The sequence below is a fragment of the Rhincodon typus genome, chromosome 6, assembly GCF_021869965.1.
Source record: "Rhincodon typus isolate 14 chromosome 6, sRhiTyp1.1, whole genome shotgun sequence".
NCBI lineage: Eukaryota > Metazoa > Chordata > Chondrichthyes > Orectolobiformes > Rhincodontidae > Rhincodon > Rhincodon typus.
The window spans coordinates 30,010,651-30,029,851 of NC_063337.1; the positions used below are offsets into that span (position 1 = coordinate 30,010,651).

The following is a 19,201-nucleotide window of genomic DNA, read 5'->3' on the forward strand; positions in this document are numbered from 1 at the left end:
TTTAGCCACGTGTTTACTTCCCTGATCCTCGCCTCCCTATGCCAATTTGCACGTGGCTCGGGCAGCAATCCAGAGATTATGACCCTTGAAGACCTATTTTTTAAATTTTGCTCCTAGCTTTTCATAATCCTGAAACAGGTCTTTTTTCCTAGTCCTGCCTATGTTGTTGGTACCTACGTGGACCACAACAGCTGGATCCTCCCCCTCCCTCTCTAGTATCCTTTCAAGCCGGTCAGAGATGTCTCGCACCCTGGCACCAGGCAGGCAACACACCATGCAGGATTCTCTATCCTGCTCGCAAAGGATACTGTCTATCCCCCGATGATGGAATCCCCTACAACTACAGTCTGTCTTTTTGCTCCCCCCTCTTGAATGATCTCCTGGACATTGGTGCCATGGTCAGTTGACTCATGCTTCCTGCAGCCCTGTTCCTCATCCACGCAGGGAGCAAGTGCCTCATATCTGTGGGACAACGTCAAGGGCTGCGGCTCCTGTGTTCCTGTCTGCAGGGTCCCTCTACCTGCCTCACTCGCAGTCGCACACTGCTGTCCCTGCCCGTCGATTGAATTAACATTAGTTAATCTACTAGGTGTGACTGCCTCCTGGAACACAGTATCCAGGTATTTCTCCCCCTTCCGGATGTGCCGCAGTGTTTGGAGTTCGGATTCCAGCGCATCAATTTTGAGCCGGAGCTCCTCAAGCAGCCAACACTTGCTGCAGATGTGGTCACTGCCGTTCTCAATGGGATCAGCTAGCTCCCACATCATACAGCTACAGCACATCGTCTGGCCTGCCATGTCTACTTAGTAATTATTTAAAATTAATTAGTTTTTTTTAGTTTCACAGTGTTCGCTGCACCAGTAAGTTTACTCCATTATATACTCAGACTCCGGCTTTGCCTTCCGACCCGCTCCCAGAGGATTTGGTGTCTAGGTGACCACCCCAAAAGATAACAGAGATGAGAAAAAAAAATGCAAATAGCTTAGTCGTTATTATTAGGTTAGAGGAGGTGGAAGGGTGGGAGACACTATGCGTGTAGTGTGTTGGGTATTAGTTAACTCCCAAATTTATTGGGTGGAAGCTTACCTTCCCAGGCTGCCCTCGCGCTTTCTCCCAGACTCCCGCCACTGAAACAACTGAAAAGGCTCTGTGTCTGCACACAAAATAGGTGCCATTGTACAGGGTGAATTAGGTGATCATCTCAGGGTACCAGCATTGTTGGAATGTTCCCTTACTCGTGTGGTTCTCGAACGTCAACAGGTTTAGGGCCACTCTGCGTGACCTTGGTGAGGAAGAATGTCCTAATGGGTCCTGGGAGAGGGTAGGTGGAGACACCATAAATCTGGGTGCAGTTACTAAATCCCATGAGTGTTCCCCTTCCCTGGTGTTCAACTCTTGTCAGGCAGATCAAGCCATCAGGTCTCCCTATCTCCAATGTGTTAGTCAATGTGATGAAGGGAGTGATCATGAGGTCTTGCAGGTTGGTACCAACCCAACTACAAAGGTGGTTAGGTTATACCCTGCTAATTTCCATTATACTCCATCTCGGTCAGTATTTAATATGTACTTCCCACCATTGGTAAACTGCCTGTTTCTATCTCCCTACCTTGAACTATTCTGCCTCATTACCCATTCAGCTAGTTCTAAAGCATTAAAGGGGATGGGTCGTGTTTTCTCCACTTGCTTATAGCCTTCGATGGGATGAAAATTATGAGAAGCCCATAGAGGATTAGTGTCTTTATAAGCTAATTTCAGCAATATTCTTAACTGCAGCTTCCACCGTGCAACCGTGTTACATATATTTACATGTGACCTTAATCTGCTCTGGTTGCTGTCCTGGAGTCGAATATCCTGTTCCTGCTGATTGTTGGTGTGCACAGATGAGGATCCTTTAAAACCTGCAAAAGAGAGAGAGAATACCAGCCTAGCAGGCTGGACTGTTACACTATTAACCCTTAGATACTCTTAGCTGTGTAGGATGTCTCCATTTACTAATTTCATTTTCATGAATAAGTGCACTTCTGTTACCTGTTAATATTACCTCGTGAGGTCCATCCTATCGAGTGTGACAAGGCTTCCTTGCTTGGGATTGTTTTCACCAGGACCTTTGATCCTGGGGCTGGCATTTCATAAATCTGTTGTCCTTCAGACACTCGGTCCTTGACAAGCTGCTAGTCTCATGCCTGTCTGTAAAGTATATATAAATGTTTACAGAGGGATTTCATGTAATCCCAGACTTGTTCCTTGTTGTTAGTCAGTTCTGCTTCACCCCCGCCCCCGTAATCAGGTCCTGGGGAGTGTCATTGCTCGTCCTGTCATGAGCCCAAAAGGTGTTAGTCCAGTGGCCCTGAAGAGCATTGCCCTCGAGGCCATCAGAATGGCTAGTAGAGAAAGGGTCCATTTAACCCTTTCTCCCATCATTGCCTTGGTCAGAGCATTTTTAGCATTCAATTCATTCTTTCTACCGTCACCATACTCTGGGAGGAAGGGAATATGATACCTTTGTGTTATTCCGAGGAGTTTACATGCTTCCTTCAGGCACCTGCCAGTGAAGTGGATCCCCTTGGTCTGAGTCCAACTGTAGGGGACCCCCCACCCTCCACCTAGGTATTATTTCAGTTGCTAATATTTTGCCACCACGGTTGCAGTACCATCCCTTGGAGAGAAGGCTTCTACCCATCTAGTGAACTGGTCAACCATGACCAGACAAAATTTCTTATTCTGACTTTGTGGGAGTGGTCATGTAAATTTTGTGTTCCCATGGTTCCCATGGTCCCCATGGACAGAGCTGATGCTCAATTTTAATTCCCTATTCTGGTTTTGTCTATGCACATGCTATGCATCCCTGACAAAATTTAGCTGTGTCTCTTCCCAATCCTTTCCACCACCAACTGTTAGATATTAGCTGTATCATGTATCCCTCCCGACGTGTGCTAGTCCATGGTAAACATTCCATAGGGTCTGTTGCCAGAATGTGGGAGCTACCACTTTACCTTCCTTTCTCCAAATATCATCTGCTCCTAACGCTGCCCCATCTTTAATCTATTCCAGTTGTTCCCTCTGAACTAGCTGCCGCTTGTAAATTTAAAATGTTCCATTCATCATCTTTGGCTTCTTGCTCATATATCACTTCCTGTTCTAACATTGCTTTTGCTGCACTATCTGCATAATCATTCCCTCCCTGCTCTGGTGTCTGGATCTTTGTGTGCTTTTACTTTAATTACAGATACCTCTTTTGGTGCAATAATTGCAGCCACTAGGTCCTTGACTAAGTTCACTAAGTTACACTACCACTGGAAGTGACATAACCTCGCCTTGCCCATGCTATCATACAGTCATGGACTACACTGCAGGCATACCTACTGTCCATGTACACGTTAACCCTTGGTCCTTTTCCTAACTTCAGGGCTGCAGTAAATGCTTTTAGATCAGCTACCTGGGCAAAGTGACATCCTTCTATTCTCTCTCCTGCTAAAAGTTCCCCTTTCAAGTTAACCATGGCCCACCCTGTCCAGACCTCACCATCATAATACTTCTGTGCCCCATCTACAAACATGCATTTCACATCTGGCACCTCTACTGGCTCTTCCCTAATTCGACCCTGTCTCTTTTCTTCCTGCTCTATAAAGGGGATACAATCATGTGTCTCTCTTTCCTGATTCACTTGGCTTGCTGGGTTCCCTCCCAATATTTTTAAGCACTTCCTCGAGCAGTGTGGCTTCCCATTTAGCTTGCCGACTGTCTGTAATACCTCTCAGTTTGCCAGCTTCCAGAAGCAGGGTTATACTATGTGGAGAGTGTAATATCACCTTCCCTAGTTGCATCAAAGGGGAGGATGTCGTTATGCCCAGGTAGCACATTGGATGACTTGAACACACAAGTGTTACCCCATCATAACCGGATCCATTTTTCCTGAGTAGTATCCCACAGGCCGGAGCTTGTCTCCATGTCTCTTACGCTATTGATTGCCATTGCTCCTACTGCAAAAAAGGTGAAAGGGCTTTTTCAGGTCCAGATGTCCTAAGGTTGGTGCAGAGACCAGTGTCGGATCTTGATAAAGGCTACGTCTTGCTCAGGCCCCCAAACAATCTTCTCTGAGCTGGCCTGCACCCCCGTACCCCACTTTGGTAAGGTCTTGGACGGAGCTGGCTAGTTTGCTGTAATTTTCTACAAAGTTTCTGCGGTAATCAAACAGTCCTAACACTTGTCTTCTCCCTTTAACAGTAAATGTTTTCTTCAATTTTCCTTTCTCGGTGGAATGCTATGGCTGCCTTGCATTACTGTCTGTTGCCAATGGCAACTGGCTGGGGATTTCTCTGATTCTATCTTGGTCCCTGTCTGTGCCTGCTTTCCCCAGGGGATCAGCATCCTGTTTTTCTACAGTTCCACATTTACTGGTGAAATGCCCATTCTTGCTGCATGTGAAACATGCTCCTCTTTTTTTTTGATGACCCACCAGCTCCCTGTTGGTGTGGTTTCCTGTTACTACTGCTAGTTTCTTAACATTCCCTTGGTTATTTTCTGCTCACATAAGCAACATCATACATGGACTCAAAATTTCTAAAGAAAGCATCCCTCCATTCTACGTCAAGCAGAACGGGTTAATTAGTATTGATCTACTACGGAAACGAGGGTGGGGTATAAATGCTTGCATGTAATTACATCATTCGTCGCTCCTCCTCCTGCAAGAAAATAAATATTACACTTAGGGGAAAAAACACCTCCTCTGTTATGTTTGCCTTTTCTAATTCGTCTATCAATCTTGTCAGATTTTAGAACATTAGAATTTTGTTCAAAGAGAATTGAATTTCCAAGATTCCCAATTTCCTATTATTTGCGTATTTCGCATCACAATACCTTTGCAATGAGCAAATTTTATCATCTGGAGTTAAAGATTCACTCGTGTTAAAACAATGGAAGTTCACCTCTGGCCAGTAAATGAAATTCCAAACATGGTAATTTTTGAAATTAAAATTTACCCAAGTCCAAACACAACACAGAGCCAATTCTAAAAGGTAATTTTTTTAATCAAGCTTTACAAATCAACTTTTTAAATCAACATTTTGTTGCACAGTTCTGCTTTGCACAACCACTGACAGTTTCTTAAACAGACATCACATTAACCATACGTGTCCCGTACTTAAAACAGGTACACCACACTTTTAAATCACCATATATACCCAAGATGCAAACTAAGCATCCCCAGATCTTGAGCTCCAGGGAACAAAAACACACACATTGCACAAGGCAACATTTCGCAATCAACAAACTAGACCACAAAGAATTAGCACATCTACAAGATTCAGTGAACTAGCACAGAGAGCTGTCTCCCTCTTTCTTATGAACACCAGCTTATTTCAGCATGTTTCTGCACTCTTTTGTTTTTAAACAGTCTGCAGAATGGATTGGTCTAGACTCCAGCCTGCTTTTTCACAATCCTTCCCTGCCATTTTCCCAGACTGTCTCCCAACTGTGGCTGCTTCTTTCATTTTACAGTTTTATTATTTCCCAGAACCTTGTTCTTTCCTATCTTGCACTTCTCTTGTTACAGAAATTTCTGGTTTTTGTTTCCCTCTTCTTTATTTTGCATGTGCTAGCACCAGGATTCGCAACCTCCCTCTTCTTATCTTGCGCGTGATAGCGCAGGGATTTACAACCTCCCCCCTTCCTTATTTTCATGTGTTCTCACGCTGTTTCACATGCTCTTGTGCCAGGCGTCCCTTTTCCGCTCTGCCTGTGATTCTGGCCTCTCCTGCTTGCCCCAGCCACAAGTTCATTTTGTGCTGTGGCTTACGGAAGCTGCCCACCAAATACCACACTAGTAAGAAAGGGTGGTAGATAAACATACCCAAATCATAGCCCAAAGTGTGCCGGCTTCATGCAGGGCACCCTGCACGTACACCCCAACTGGGGACAAACCTCAGGAAACAGGCAGTATACAGACAAATCGAAGATGTTTATTCAAGCAGAAACCGGTTGATGTAGGGAAAGGGCCGAAGAATCTTCCCCCGAATCGGAAGGGAGATCAATGATGCTCGCTGATTTTACAGAGAAGTACAGCATTTTTATACACTTTGTGTTACAATAATCAAAAGCAACGTAGTGACTGTCTTTCCTCTTAATCTAAACACCCTCAAACAATCCCACAGGACATCTAATCAATGATGGGCATTCCTAGGGACAGTCCCATGTTCTCATGATCTCATTGTAATCTCTGGTCCTTGGGATCTTTCTATGCATCTTATTAATTTGCATTTGAAAAGTTATTAGTTATACTCCTTCTTGTCTGTCCTGGACTTTCTTATCTCTAAGGGCTGTTTGAATTTTGTTATTCATGCTATTATGTATGCTGCCTCTATCAAATTTAATCAATCCTTTTATATTTCCCACAGTCCTGATTTTTTTAATATATATATGTATATATATGCACACACACACACATATATTATAAAATGTTAGTTTTAACTAATTGCTATATGATTAATTCCTGTTATAAGGTTAGTTTTTAAAGTGTAAATTTATACAGCTACTTTTACTGCTATCACTTTGGAGCTAATGAGTTGGACCAATCTATCTTGTTCAGGGTGTCCTAAAATAAGGCATGTCCTAAAACTAATTAACTTTCACTTCTGGGTTTAAATGCTTTTTCCCCTACTGTTTGAATTATTCTGGTTATATGTTGAAATTTACATCCGTGATTTTCTGAATAATTCTTTAACTAAAGCCTATTTCTTGATACTGTAGATAAAAAGTTAATTACTACAACATATCTTTAGCTGTTGTTTTTTGCAGCTGTTTAGGAAGATAATCTGATGGGTTCATGAGCTACAATTTACACCCCTGGTGCTATGTCTTTAGTGGGACAACATCCTTTCATTAAAGAGACTGCAGTCATTTGTCTGTTCTTAGGCATCATCTTATCAAAACTGTCTTGGATGATGGGTTGCAGGGCCTTTGTATGATCTTGAGTGGCCGAATTCCAAGGTACTATTATATTTCACTTTAAATGTGAGAGCAGACTGCCCCACTTTGTTTAGTCCTTGTCAGCCATTTTGTGTCTTTCAAACATGGGCTGCTTTGGTGTAAGCAGCTACAAGTTACTTTGTATGGACAGGTAAGGGTCATCGGTACACTGCTTTTATTATCAAATTATTCTTCTGGTCTATTTAAAAATTATGTTTTATTTTAGTTGCTCAGATTATTTTTACTCCCAGAATATGAAGGGAAAAATTGTCTATGAATTCAACAACATGTTTTGGACTCAAAAGTTCATCTCGTGGCGAGTGAGAAAAGAAAATTTGAAGAGGACTAATTGGACTTGAAGTATTGATGACAAAATTGTACACATCTGCAATGTTATTTTTCTGTTTTGTTCACAATGTTTCAATGATGAAATGATTCTCATTGTGCATCTACTTTTGATTCATGCTAAATTTTAATATTGTTGAGAAAGGACACATTTTGTCAAAGCTTTTCATCTTACACCCATCGGGGAAAAACCAATAGAGAGTCAACTTGCCAATCAATCAGCACTCTTCTCTCATGCAATATTCTTACAAATTTTCTGAATGAGTATAAGATGAAAAGCTTGGAAAAAGGAGTTTATTTTTTTCAGGAATGCCCAAGTTCTATGCTATCCAAATGACTAATTTTGAATAGCACAGTGAAGCTTCATAACAGTAATCATAACTAGAACACATTCTTAGTGGATAAAAATTCAGAATAAAAGAGGTGTCGAAGAAACAATAATCAGACGGCAATGTGCTGAGCAATGTCTTCTTTATTACTTGCATGCTTGGAGAGTCGACCTGTGGGTTGCACAGTCTGATGCAGGCAGTTACAGTCACGTTTTTATGCATTAACCATACTTACCCATTGTCTGATTACATTTTGATCATGAGCCTTAACAACACAATAAACCAACCATCTTATGACATTTCATTAATACATTATCTGCTCTATGCTTAGCTACATCAGTCTAGATGCAGTTAAAGACATTCTGCTCCCTGCTGCATAGGTATTGCTTTTACTGAAGCTAGGTGCGATTATTATGTGCCAGTCAGATGACTATCAGCATATTTCTTTAGCGACCAAAATGAGATTAAGTACAATGTTCGCTTACTTAGAATTTCCTGTTTTTTGAGTTACTGGAAAGTTCTGTGGTTTTACACTAACTCATGTTTTGCTTGCCATCAACTCTTCCACTCCCCACACCTTCTACATACTTATCACTGACCTTCCACAGAGGTATTCCATAAAATTTCAAAAGACAAATCAAATTTCCAAACTGTATTTTAATGAATTATGTACTACATAATCACAATCTTGCACAGTAGACAGTAAAGTTGTCAATATAGTATAGAAGTTGCATGTATCAAGTTCAGAATATATTGTTTTGGGTTTTGAGATAACCATTCCTATTGTTTTATTTCTGAGAGATGTAAAATTTCTGTATGTTGTCTGATCCATTTCATTTCCAATATAGTAGTCCAGTTTGACAATGATGGTTGGGGTGTCACTTGTATTTACTTAGATTGGAATTTAATATTTTCCTTTAAATTGCATGTAGATTTATAACTTTGGATCATCTTGTATCAAGTTTCTGAACTTTGATATATCGTGAAAGGGCAGGAACTAGGTAGAGATACTTTCCTAACAGAGATTGAGGGCAAGTGTTAAGGCAAGTTATTCTTGGTTACTTTGACATACCTATCAGTTAACTGATTTAAAAACAGCATATCATGATCAAAAATAGCTAATTTGTCTTGGTATTCCTGTTTAGCCCTTCAAGATTATCTGAGGAGAACAGAAATCAGAAGCATAAATGTGAAGACTACTCTTGTCTGAATTTCAGCTAATATCCAGTGTGATTGTGTTCCATTTATGCATTTTTAAAATTTCAAATGGAATCACTAAGTAATAAATCAGTTACCTTAAAAGCAATGTAAGAAGTTTGGAATTTTTAATATCTCAAGCCTAACATTCTAATTTAACTTGTCATTTAAGAAAATTTAAGAACATTTAAGAAAATAAGCTTTCAAAGTAAAAACAAAATGAAAAGTAAGTATATAAGAACAAGAGAATGCAATCAGTTGAATTGTATTTTCCATCCTCTAATGGGCTATGCAGATGTGCCTTTACCTTCATGTTTCAAATCTCAATTAGTACTTTATACTGAGACTAAACTCAGAACATGACAGATTTAGAACATGTTGCCTGAAAAAAATGCACTGTAGAGGATTCAAAGTAATTTTGGTTGAAATATTGTGGCTTCCTTTTAATGGAATCAAACATCTATGTTGAGTTATTGTAACGGGATACATGGTACTATCTGTCCAGTTGATCCAGTGTTCTATTTCACTTCCTTATTAAATAAAAGTTTACTGAAAGCACAATTGCCTAGTGTGCAGATATTGTTACCTTCACACTGGTATGATTATAGGTGGGATTTTCCACATTGCTCCTCCGATTATTCACAAATATTTAAATATACTAAGAAAAATTCTCTCAATTTTTAAGCAATTTCCCTTCCAATTAGTAATGTGAAAAAAGTGAATTAACTGAAGTGTTTGAACATCTGTCTGAATGTTTCAGATCAATGACTTTTCATTTCCACAGATGCTGCCTGACTTGCTGCGTCATTCCAATAGATTTGGTTTTCATTTCAGATTTTTAACTTCTATAATATTGTGGGGTTTTTTTTTTGACTGTATGCTGGCTTCCTTGCAGTTCCCATCCCATTCAGATCACACATATTGCAAAAATGTCAGTGAAAAGCTGAGTTTATTATTTAGAAATTATTTCAGAGTTGTAAGGAAACATTTATGTTGCTATTTCGCTCAATATCTTTATCCAGAGATTTTAACAAAATTCACAAAAGAAGTGTTGCAGTGAAAATTGGCAGTTATTAAGTAGCACTTTTGTACATTGCAAGGCTCCAGAATTAATTGACGGGGAAAAAACTTCTGCATCATGAGTGGATGTTGGTTTCAATCTGCAATTTATAATGTGCGATATCTCAACTGCGTTATCGAAGTTCAAAATCCCCTGGAGCTCCATCTCTGTTCCACATTTTTGGTGACCTTTCAATCTGTCTCTTCAGTTTAGCATCAGTTACACACCATGTGCAAGTGTTTTATGTTAAGTTGGTATATAAAGAATTAATTAGTCTCTCCTTTTTAAAATTTGAAGTATCAGCAAACAAGGAAATGTTGATCAAATCCTGCATAACATTTAAAGCCACATTTAAACTGCTCACAAGTCCGTCACTGATTTGTTATAGCAATTCCGACGCCCTGCAAATGTTAGAATATTGCTTTGCTGGTTTTTATGCAGTATTGTGCTGTGCACAAGGTCAAAATTCACGACACCAGGTTATAGTCCAACAGGTTTATTTGAAAACACAAGCCTTTGGAGCATTGCTCCTTCCTCAAATGCAGTGAGAGAGGAGGTATCAAGACACAGAATGTTTAAGTAAAAGATCAAAGGATCATATAACTGATGTGAATGTATTGAATATACCTAAATGGTTGGCTGACTCCCTCCTGTTAAATCTTCAATGGGTTAGAAAGGAGATGTCGGTTTTGATTGATTAAAATGCAAATCCCAGAATTTCTTTCAAGTCACACACACACACACTCACGCACACTCTCTCTCATGCATATACTCTCACACACTCTAAGTGCATGCCCACAAGTACACACACATACAAATATATCTATGGGGTGAATTTGTATTTGCAGATACATTCTATTTTGTTCAAAAAGCACACAATTTGTAGGCACAATCAGTCAATGGGGAGTTTTATAAATTCCTGCTTTGGAAATAAAACCAGTCTGACTCCATGTTAAACCACAGATTCTAAACAAGGCCCCACACCTAAAATGCATTGTCTGACCTGAGATGCCATCTCTTGTATATACTGATAAAACCTTTATTATCTCAGGGCAGTGACTTGAAAGATATTCTGGGATTTGCATTTTAATCAATCGAAACCTGCATCTCCTTTCTAACTGAGGATTTAACAGGAGGGAGTCAGCCAGCATTTCAGGTTTATTCAATACATTCACATCAGTTATATGATCCTTTGATCTTTTACTAATAAATTGTGTCTTGATACCTCCTCACTGCATCTGAGGAAGGAGCAATGCTTCCAAAGCTAGTGTTTTTAAATAAACCTCTTGGCCTATGAGCTGCTGTTGTGTGATTTTTGACCTTGTCCAACCCAGACCAACAGCAGCATCTCCACATGGCTTGCGCCTGAAGGAAAAGAGGCTTAAAAAATAAAATATGTATTTAGTTTAAAACTGCCCAAAATACTACTTTTCTTATCCTTCCTGGTTTTCCGTGAGTATTTATCTAGTTCCCCTGTTGTTTATATGCTGCTTGATGTGAGAAAAATGGGGTAAGTCCGCCAATTGTTAATTATGCAATGTAACCCTGTTTAAATGCCCCTGACCTCCAACAATTTCCTCTTGTCAAGAGCGGGTGGGGCACGGACCTTGCAATGTCCAAAAAGCAAAACAGAAAGCCACAAAACTTAATTCAACCAGTTTCCGTCACAAGCCTGCGTCATTTCCTAAGGAGCTGTTTTCGAAATCGCCACTTTAATCCCCTTTAAAGGCTACCTGTGGATGGATAAGAGCTGCTGCTCTTGCGGTGCCCCGGGAGATGTCCGCGGAATTTTTAGCGCAGTCCTTTCAGAACCTGAGCTTGCAGCAACCTGGCCGCAAACCACCTCGACGTCCCCTTCAAAAAAGAAAACGCCTTTATTTACTGAGGGGACTGCCCGGATCAGGGAAGACCACTTTAGCCAGGTTTGTTTTTCAAATCCTCGTGGGACCGATCCTCGAGATGTAATTTGTTTTTATGTACTCGGAAATGCAACAGTTTTTGATTGTTTAAGATTTTTTTAATGAATAAAGTACATTTTAATGTGCGTACACAAGGTACCAGGAGTGTTCTTTGCGGGGGTGGGTTAAAACAGAAGACATTGGACTTTTATTTCTTCCTTTGTGCTGACTCCTGACTTTCCACATGGCTTCACTGCAGTTGCAAAACAAAACATTTTCTTCTCGACACACTGCATTCGTTTTGAGGTAACGAGAGGGTCTGACGACTGAAAGGACCCTCGTTATACTTTGGCAGAAAGATCTTAGACGGTTTTTTTTTAATTTCAAAAATATACTTTATTCATAAATCACATCTATAAGTATGTACAAAGGTTCTAAAACATATATGTACCATCTTTGCAGAGAGGAAAAAACCCAAAGCATTGTAGTTCTGACATTTCTGAAAGTTACATAGTTGCAAAAAAAGGGCATTTCATACTCCTGCAAGATGGTATTTGCGTTCACTTGGAGTCAGCCAGAGGGTCTGGTACCTGAATAGACCCTCATTACACTTTGGCAGAAAGACCCTAGATGGAGGTATTCCCGCTCTGTGCCTTGGTGGCAGTTGCCCCAAGCTTCAGTCAGTTCCTCAGCACATAGCCCTGGACCTTTGGATGCACCAGTCTGCAACATGTGGTCGAGGTCAATATTTTACACTAAAAGACCAACAAGTTTTGGGCAGACCAAAAGAGTGTCTTTCATTGAGCTAACAAGGTGTAGAGCTGGATGAACACAGCAGGTCAAGCAGCATCAGAGGAGCAGGAAGGCAGATGTTTTGGGCCTAGACCCTTCTTCAGAAATGGGGGGGAGCGGGTAAAGGGGAGTGTAGGTGGGGAGTTAGGGAGGAGGTAGGTCAGTCCAGGGAGGATGGACAGGTCAAGGGGGCGGGATGAGGTTAGTAGGTAGGAGATGGGGGTGGGGCTTGAGGTGGGAGGAGGGAATAGGTGGGAGGAAGGACAGGTTAGGGAGGTGGGGACAAGCTGGGCTGGTTTGGGGATGGGGTGGGGGGAGGGGAGATTTTGAAGCTTGTGAAGTCCACATTGATACCATTGGGCTGCAGGGTTCCCAAGCGGAATATGAGTTGCTGTACCTGCAACCTTCGGGTGGCATTGTTGTGGCACTGGAGGAGACCTAGGATGGACATGTCGTCCAAGGAGTGGGAGGGGGAGTTGAAGTGGTTCGCGACTGGGAAGTGCAGTCGTTTGGCGCGAACCGAGCGTAGGTGTTCCGCAAAGCGGTCCCCAAGCCTCCGCTTGGTTTCCCCGATGTAGAGGAGGCCACAACGGGAACAGCGGATACAGGTTACCACATTAGCAGATGTGCAGGTGAACATCTGCTTGATGTGGAAGGTCTTCTTGGGGCCTGGGATGGGGGTGAGGGGGGAGGTGTAGGGGCAGGTGTAGCACTTCCTGCGGTTGCAGGGAAAAGTGCCGGGTGTGGTGGGGCTAGAGGGAAGTGTGGAGCGGACAAGGGAGTCACGGAGAGAATGGTCCCTCCAGAAAGCAGATAAGGGTGGGGATGGAAAAATGTCTTTGGTGGTGGAGTTGGATTACAGATGACGTGTCGGAGGATGGTGCGTTGGATCCGGAGGTTGGTGGGATGGTACGTGAGGATGAGGAGGATTCTGTTTTGGTTGTTATTGCGGGGAGGGATGAGTTGTGGGAAATGTGGGAGACATGGTTGAGGGCATTATCGACCACTGATTGGGGGGGAAGTTGCGATCCTTGAAAAACGAGGACATCTGAGATGTACAGGAGTGGAATTGCCTCATCCTGGGAGCAGATGCGGCGGGGGCGAAGGAATTGGGAATTGGGAATGGGGACGGCATTTTTGCAGGAAGGTGAGTGAGAGGAGGTTTATTCTGGGTAGCTGTGGGAGTCGGTAGGCTTGAAATGGATATCGGTTGCCAGAGGTGGAAACAGAGAGGTCCAGGAAGGAGAGAGAGGTATCAGAGGTGGTCCAGGTGAACTTAAGGTTGGGGTGGAAGGTGTTGGTGAAGTAGATGAACTGTTCGAGTTCTTTGTGGGAGCATGAGGCGGCGCCAATACAGTCATCGATATAACAGAGGAAGAGGTGGGGTTTAGGGCCAGTGTAGCTGCGGAAGAGGGATTGTTGCACGTAACCTACAAAGAGGCAGGCATAGCTTAGGCCCATGCAGGTACCCATGGCCACCCCCTTTGTCTGTAGGAAGTGGGAGGAATTGAAAGAGAAGTTGTTAAGGGTGAGGACGAGTTCAGCTAAGCAGATGAGGGTGTTAGTGGAGGGGGACTGGTCAGGCCTGCGGGACAAGAAGAAGCGGAGGGCCTTTAGGCCATCTGCATGGGGAATGCAAGTGTATAGGGACTGGACGTCGATGGTAAAGATGGGATGTTGGGGACCGGGGAATCGGAAGTTTTGGAGGAGATGTAGGGCGTAGGTGGTGTCACGGACGTAGGTGGGGAGTTGCTGGACCAAGGGGGAGAAGATGGAGTCGAGATATGTATAGATAAGTTCTGTGGGGCAGGAGCAGGCAGAGACAATGGGTCAACCAGGGCAGTCAGGTTTGTGGATTTTGGGAAGGAGATAGAAACGGGCGGTGCGGGGTTGGGGAATAATGAGGTTGGAGGCTGTGGGTGGGAGCTCACCTGAAGTGATGAGGTTGTGGATGGTTTGGGCGATGATGTTTTGGTGGTCGGGGGTGGGGTCATGATCAAGGGGGCGGTAGGAAGAGGTGTCGGAGGGTTGGCGTCTGGCCTCGGCGATGTAGAGGTCAGTGCGCCATACTGCAGCTGCGCCTCCCTTCTCTGCGGGTTTTATGGTGAGGTTGGGGTTGGAGCTGAGGACTGCACGTTCTGTGGGAGAGAGGTTGGAGTGGGTGAGATGGGTGGAGAGTTTGAGGCGCTCGATGTTGCGACAGCAGTTGGAGATGAAGAGGTCGAGGGAGGGTAGGAGGCCTTGGGGTGGTGTCCAGGAGGAGGGGGTGTGTTGGAGGTGGGAGAAGGGGTCAGTAGAGGGAGGGTTCGGCTCACGTTTGAAGAAGTAAGCGCGGAGGCAGAGGAGCTGCTGGTCCTCCAGGTGCAGTTGATGTTTGTCTTGTCTTGATATGCGTCCCAGGAAACAGTAGAGCACAGAGCTCTGCGTCACGGAGCTGCTCAGGAGAAACCTCAACAAAAAACACTACATCTCTCTCCAGAGAAACAACAAAAATTCATAAAGTTGTCCAGTGGACGTAGCCCCTTAACTTATTGCAAGAGAATGAGCATTGAGTTTCAAAATTTAACAAGCGGTCTTAAAATTGCAGCTTGACTACATAATTTATTAAAGGACAGAAGATGGAGAGTTGTCATCAATGCATACTTTTCTGACTGGAGAGATACATGCAGTGGGGACTGCTACGGCTTGATATCAGGACAGGCATTAGTTATTCTTGTACGTAAATGATCTGGGTGTGAAGTTTGTGAAAGCTAAATTGGAGTGAAGATGGTGTAATGGCATTGTCACTAGCATGGTAATCCAGGTAATGTTTTAAGGACCTGTTGGAGGGAATTGTCAAAGAGGAGTCTCTAGTTCCTAGTTTAGCAGTACAATTGATCTTTATTCAGAGCTTTGTTTTTACCATACAGCATAGGAGAGGTTCCTGGAACAGTGTCCACTAGATACTCTGCCCCTCCCAGTCAAGTACAGCGTTTTTCATTTTCATTTCTTCATTTTGTGGTACGATAATTATATGCAATATTAATATAATTGTTAGCTACATATCCTCACCCGAATCTATACACCCAATCCTGTAAACACACGATCAGTGATGGACATCCGTATGGACAGCTATAAGTCCTTCCATGATCTCATGATGTGACCAGACATCTTTATCCCTAGTCTTTGGGATATTACAAAGGATACTGTATTTATCCACACTGCAATATACTGATAATCACACTCCTTCTCAGACACTTGCCAGCTGCATCACGTTAATTAGCAATAATTTATCACTGCTAGACTTGAAACAGAAGACAGTCACACTGGGGTGGGTAGACACACCATTGTTCTGCAATTCTCACATTCTGATCACTTAATCTGAACTATCAATATCTTTTCTCCACCAGCACTCTACACACCACCACCGCTACAACCCCTTCTCCAACTATAGCGTAAATGCTGTCCCCTCCACAGTTCACTTCAGCTCTGATGAAGAGTCATCTAGACTCAAAATATTAGCTTGCTGTCTCTCCATGGATACTGTCTGACCCACTGTGATCTCCAGGATTGGTTGTTTTCAGTATAGATTCCAGCATTTGCAGTAATTTGCTCCTACCTTTCAAATTCTGTTATGCAATTTATTTTTCTTACTTCTCTCATTATAGGAGATGAAAATAATGTTAATAATTGGTAGACATTATGAAATTTGTAATATTGCTTCCTATCTAAAGTTAGTTGTGTGCTTAAAGTTATATACTTCAGAAGGGTCTAGGCCCGAAACGTCAGCCTTCCTGCTCCCCTGATGCTGCTTGGCCACGGTGTTCATCCAGCTCTACACCTTGTTATCTCAGATTCTCCAGCATCTGCAGTTCCTACTATCTCTGAAACATATTCAAACCTCATTGATAAGGATAAAATTCAATCACTTTCACAGCGTTCTGCATATTGAGCTGTGAAGCAATGGTTGTTTATTTGCCATGTTTTACAACCTCCTTTGTCCTCTTAGACTTTGTCTGTTTACACCATTTGCTGCTCCATCTTCCCTGCTAATAAGGGGCCTCTTTTTACTGTCTACGGTTCGTAAGAATTCAACTAAATCACTGCATGGTAGTTTGTAGGTTTGCAGTTTTAATTTCACAATACTCAAGAGGTATGTTTAATATGTAATGACAATGACCTAAAGAGTCTAGATTATTGTGGGATCATACATTTCTTTTGGTTCTTGCTAAACTACAAACTTCAGGATGCTTGTAACTGGATGTTTCTTATCTAGGTTTTTCAGGGATGCATTCTTATCAGAAATACTTGTGTGCGTAGAGCTGCCTGTCTACAGACATCTAATTAACTTTCCCAATGTCTAATATGCTAAAACTAAAACCACCACTATTGTCGTACAAATATATTTTGTGTGTATGTGAGTACTCGTTTATGCAATTTATAACTACCTGAAAATGTTTTAACTAAGTGAGAAAACAACTTTGAAGAGTCATCTAGACTCAAAATATTAGCTTGCTCTCTCTCCGTGGATGCTGCCTGACCCACTGTGATCGCCAGCATTTGTTGTTTTCGGTACAGATTCCAGCATCTGCAGTAATTTGTTCCCAGTGTGTCCAGTTTAGCCTTCTACTTTATATTAAATGGAACTTCTACATTAGCTTGCCAAAAAAGGGATGCCTCACTTACTATACTCCTCTGTCTTCTGTCACTGAGACCTTTCATTATCCAGTGAGCCTGGATGGAGGACACAAGTCTGGCTATGAATGTCTGCTATAAGTAACTGTCAACATCTTGTAGCCATCTCGTGTCAGGTGGCCGTCTTCATCATCATAGAATCCCTACAGTGTGAAAACTGGCCCTTCAGCCCAACAAGTCCACACCGACCCTCAGAGCATCCCACCTAGAACCATACCCCTATAGCCTACCTAATCTACATATCCCTGAACACTACGGGCAATTTAGCGTGGCCAGTCTACCTAGCCTGCACATCTTTGGACTGTGGGAGGAAACTGGAGCACCCGGAGGAAACCCACGCAGACACGGGGAGAACATGCAAACTCCACACAGACAGTCACCTGAGAGTGGAATTGAACCTGGGTCCCTGGCACTGTGAGGCAGCAGCGCTAACCACCTTGTGTCAGCTAAAATGCCTCCGGTGGCCATCTTGCCAACTTATATGCCATTACAACAGGACCTCAATTCAAATCCTCCCATTGCAGAGGTAAAAATCTGGAATTAAAAATCTAGGTGATAGCCATGTCTGAAATTCCATCTGCCTCACACATCACCTTCAAGGAAGAAAATGTGCTGTCTTTACCCAGTCTGGCTTACATGAGACTGCAATGTGGCTGACTATTAACAGTCATCTGCTGTGGAAGCCTAATAACTCATTCAATTGTATTAAACTAAGAAAATGCTTCAAAGGAATGAAACCAGATGGACCATGTGGCATTGGACTGAAAGGAATAGACAGTGGTAATCTGAGCCCTGTCAATTCTGCGATGGCAGCATCACAGATTCTATTCTTTAGTTAATAAGCTATCAAAAGGCTGGTGGCACTGGGGCTGCAAAGACTATGGGTTGGACAATATTCCGGCAATAGGACTGAAAACCTGCGCTCCAAAACCTGCTACACCCCTAGCCAAGCTGTTCCAGTACAGCTAAAATATCTTTATTAAGGCAATGTTGAAAATAGTCCAGATATGTTCTGTATGTGAAGAGCAAGACAAACCCAACTTGGCCAATTTCTGCTCATCAGTGTATTTTCCATCATCAATATAGAGCTGGAAATGGTCAGCAAGTGTGCTATCAAGCAGCACTTGCTTAGTGATAATCTGTTCACTGATGCTCAATTTGGATTCCACCAGGTTCACTCAGCTCCTGACCTCATTACAGTGGTTCAAAAATAGGCAAAAGAGCTGAATTCCAGAGGTGATGTAGAAGTGATAGCCCTTGACATCAAGGCCACATTTTACAAGTGTGACATCCAGGAGGCCTAACAAAACTAGAGGCATTGGGAATTAGGTGAGGATAGAGGGACTATCCACTGCTCAGAATTGTACCTGGCATCAAGGATGGTTGTGATGATTAGAAGTCAGTCACCTCAGCTCCAGGACATCCCTGAAGGAGTTCTTCAGCAAAAGGTCTTAGGCCCAACCATCTTCAGCTGCTTCATCAGTGTTCTTCCTTACATCATAAGGTCAGAAGTAGGAATGTTAACTGATGATTGCACACTGTTCAGCTCCTCAGCTACTGAAGCATTCCGTGTCCAAATGCAGGAAGACCTGGACCATATCAGAGACTAGGCTGACAAGTGGCAAACAATGAACATGTCCAAGAGGAGAAAACCTAACCATCACCTCTTGACATTCAGTGGTATTACCATAACGGAATGCTCCATTCTCAACATCCTTGGGCCTACAGTTTACCTGAAACTGAACTGAACCAACCACATGGACCAACTAGACCAACTGTCCAAGTGAGATAACAAGGTGCAGAGCTGGATGAACACAGCAGGCCAAGCAGCATCAGAGGAGCAGGAAGGCTGACGTTTTGGGCCTAGACCCTTCTTAGCAGGAACTGCAGATGCTGGAGAATCTGAGATAACAAGGTGCAGAGCTGGATGAATACAGCAGGCC

The 19,201-nt window shown here is 42.7% G+C and overlaps 1 protein-coding gene across 2 annotated transcripts in view; it reads left to right on the top strand.

Moving 5' to 3' along the window:
* Nucleotides 1-11,538: 11,538 nt before the first annotated feature.
* The window catches only part of LOC109928009 (NEDD4-binding protein 2-like 1), a 17,137-nt gene continuing 9,474 nt past the window's right edge, over nucleotides 11,539-19,201 (top strand). The window contains exon 1 of one of the 2 annotated variants that reach the window (XM_020528026.2): nucleotides 11,539-11,816. In XM_020528026.2, the coding sequence (XP_020383615.1) occupies nucleotides 11,671-11,816 (146 nt within the window). In that variant the 5' untranslated portion in view covers nucleotides 11,539-11,670. The remainder of the gene's footprint in view (nucleotides 11,817-19,201) is intronic. The other variant, XM_048598237.1, reaches the window with a different exon arrangement.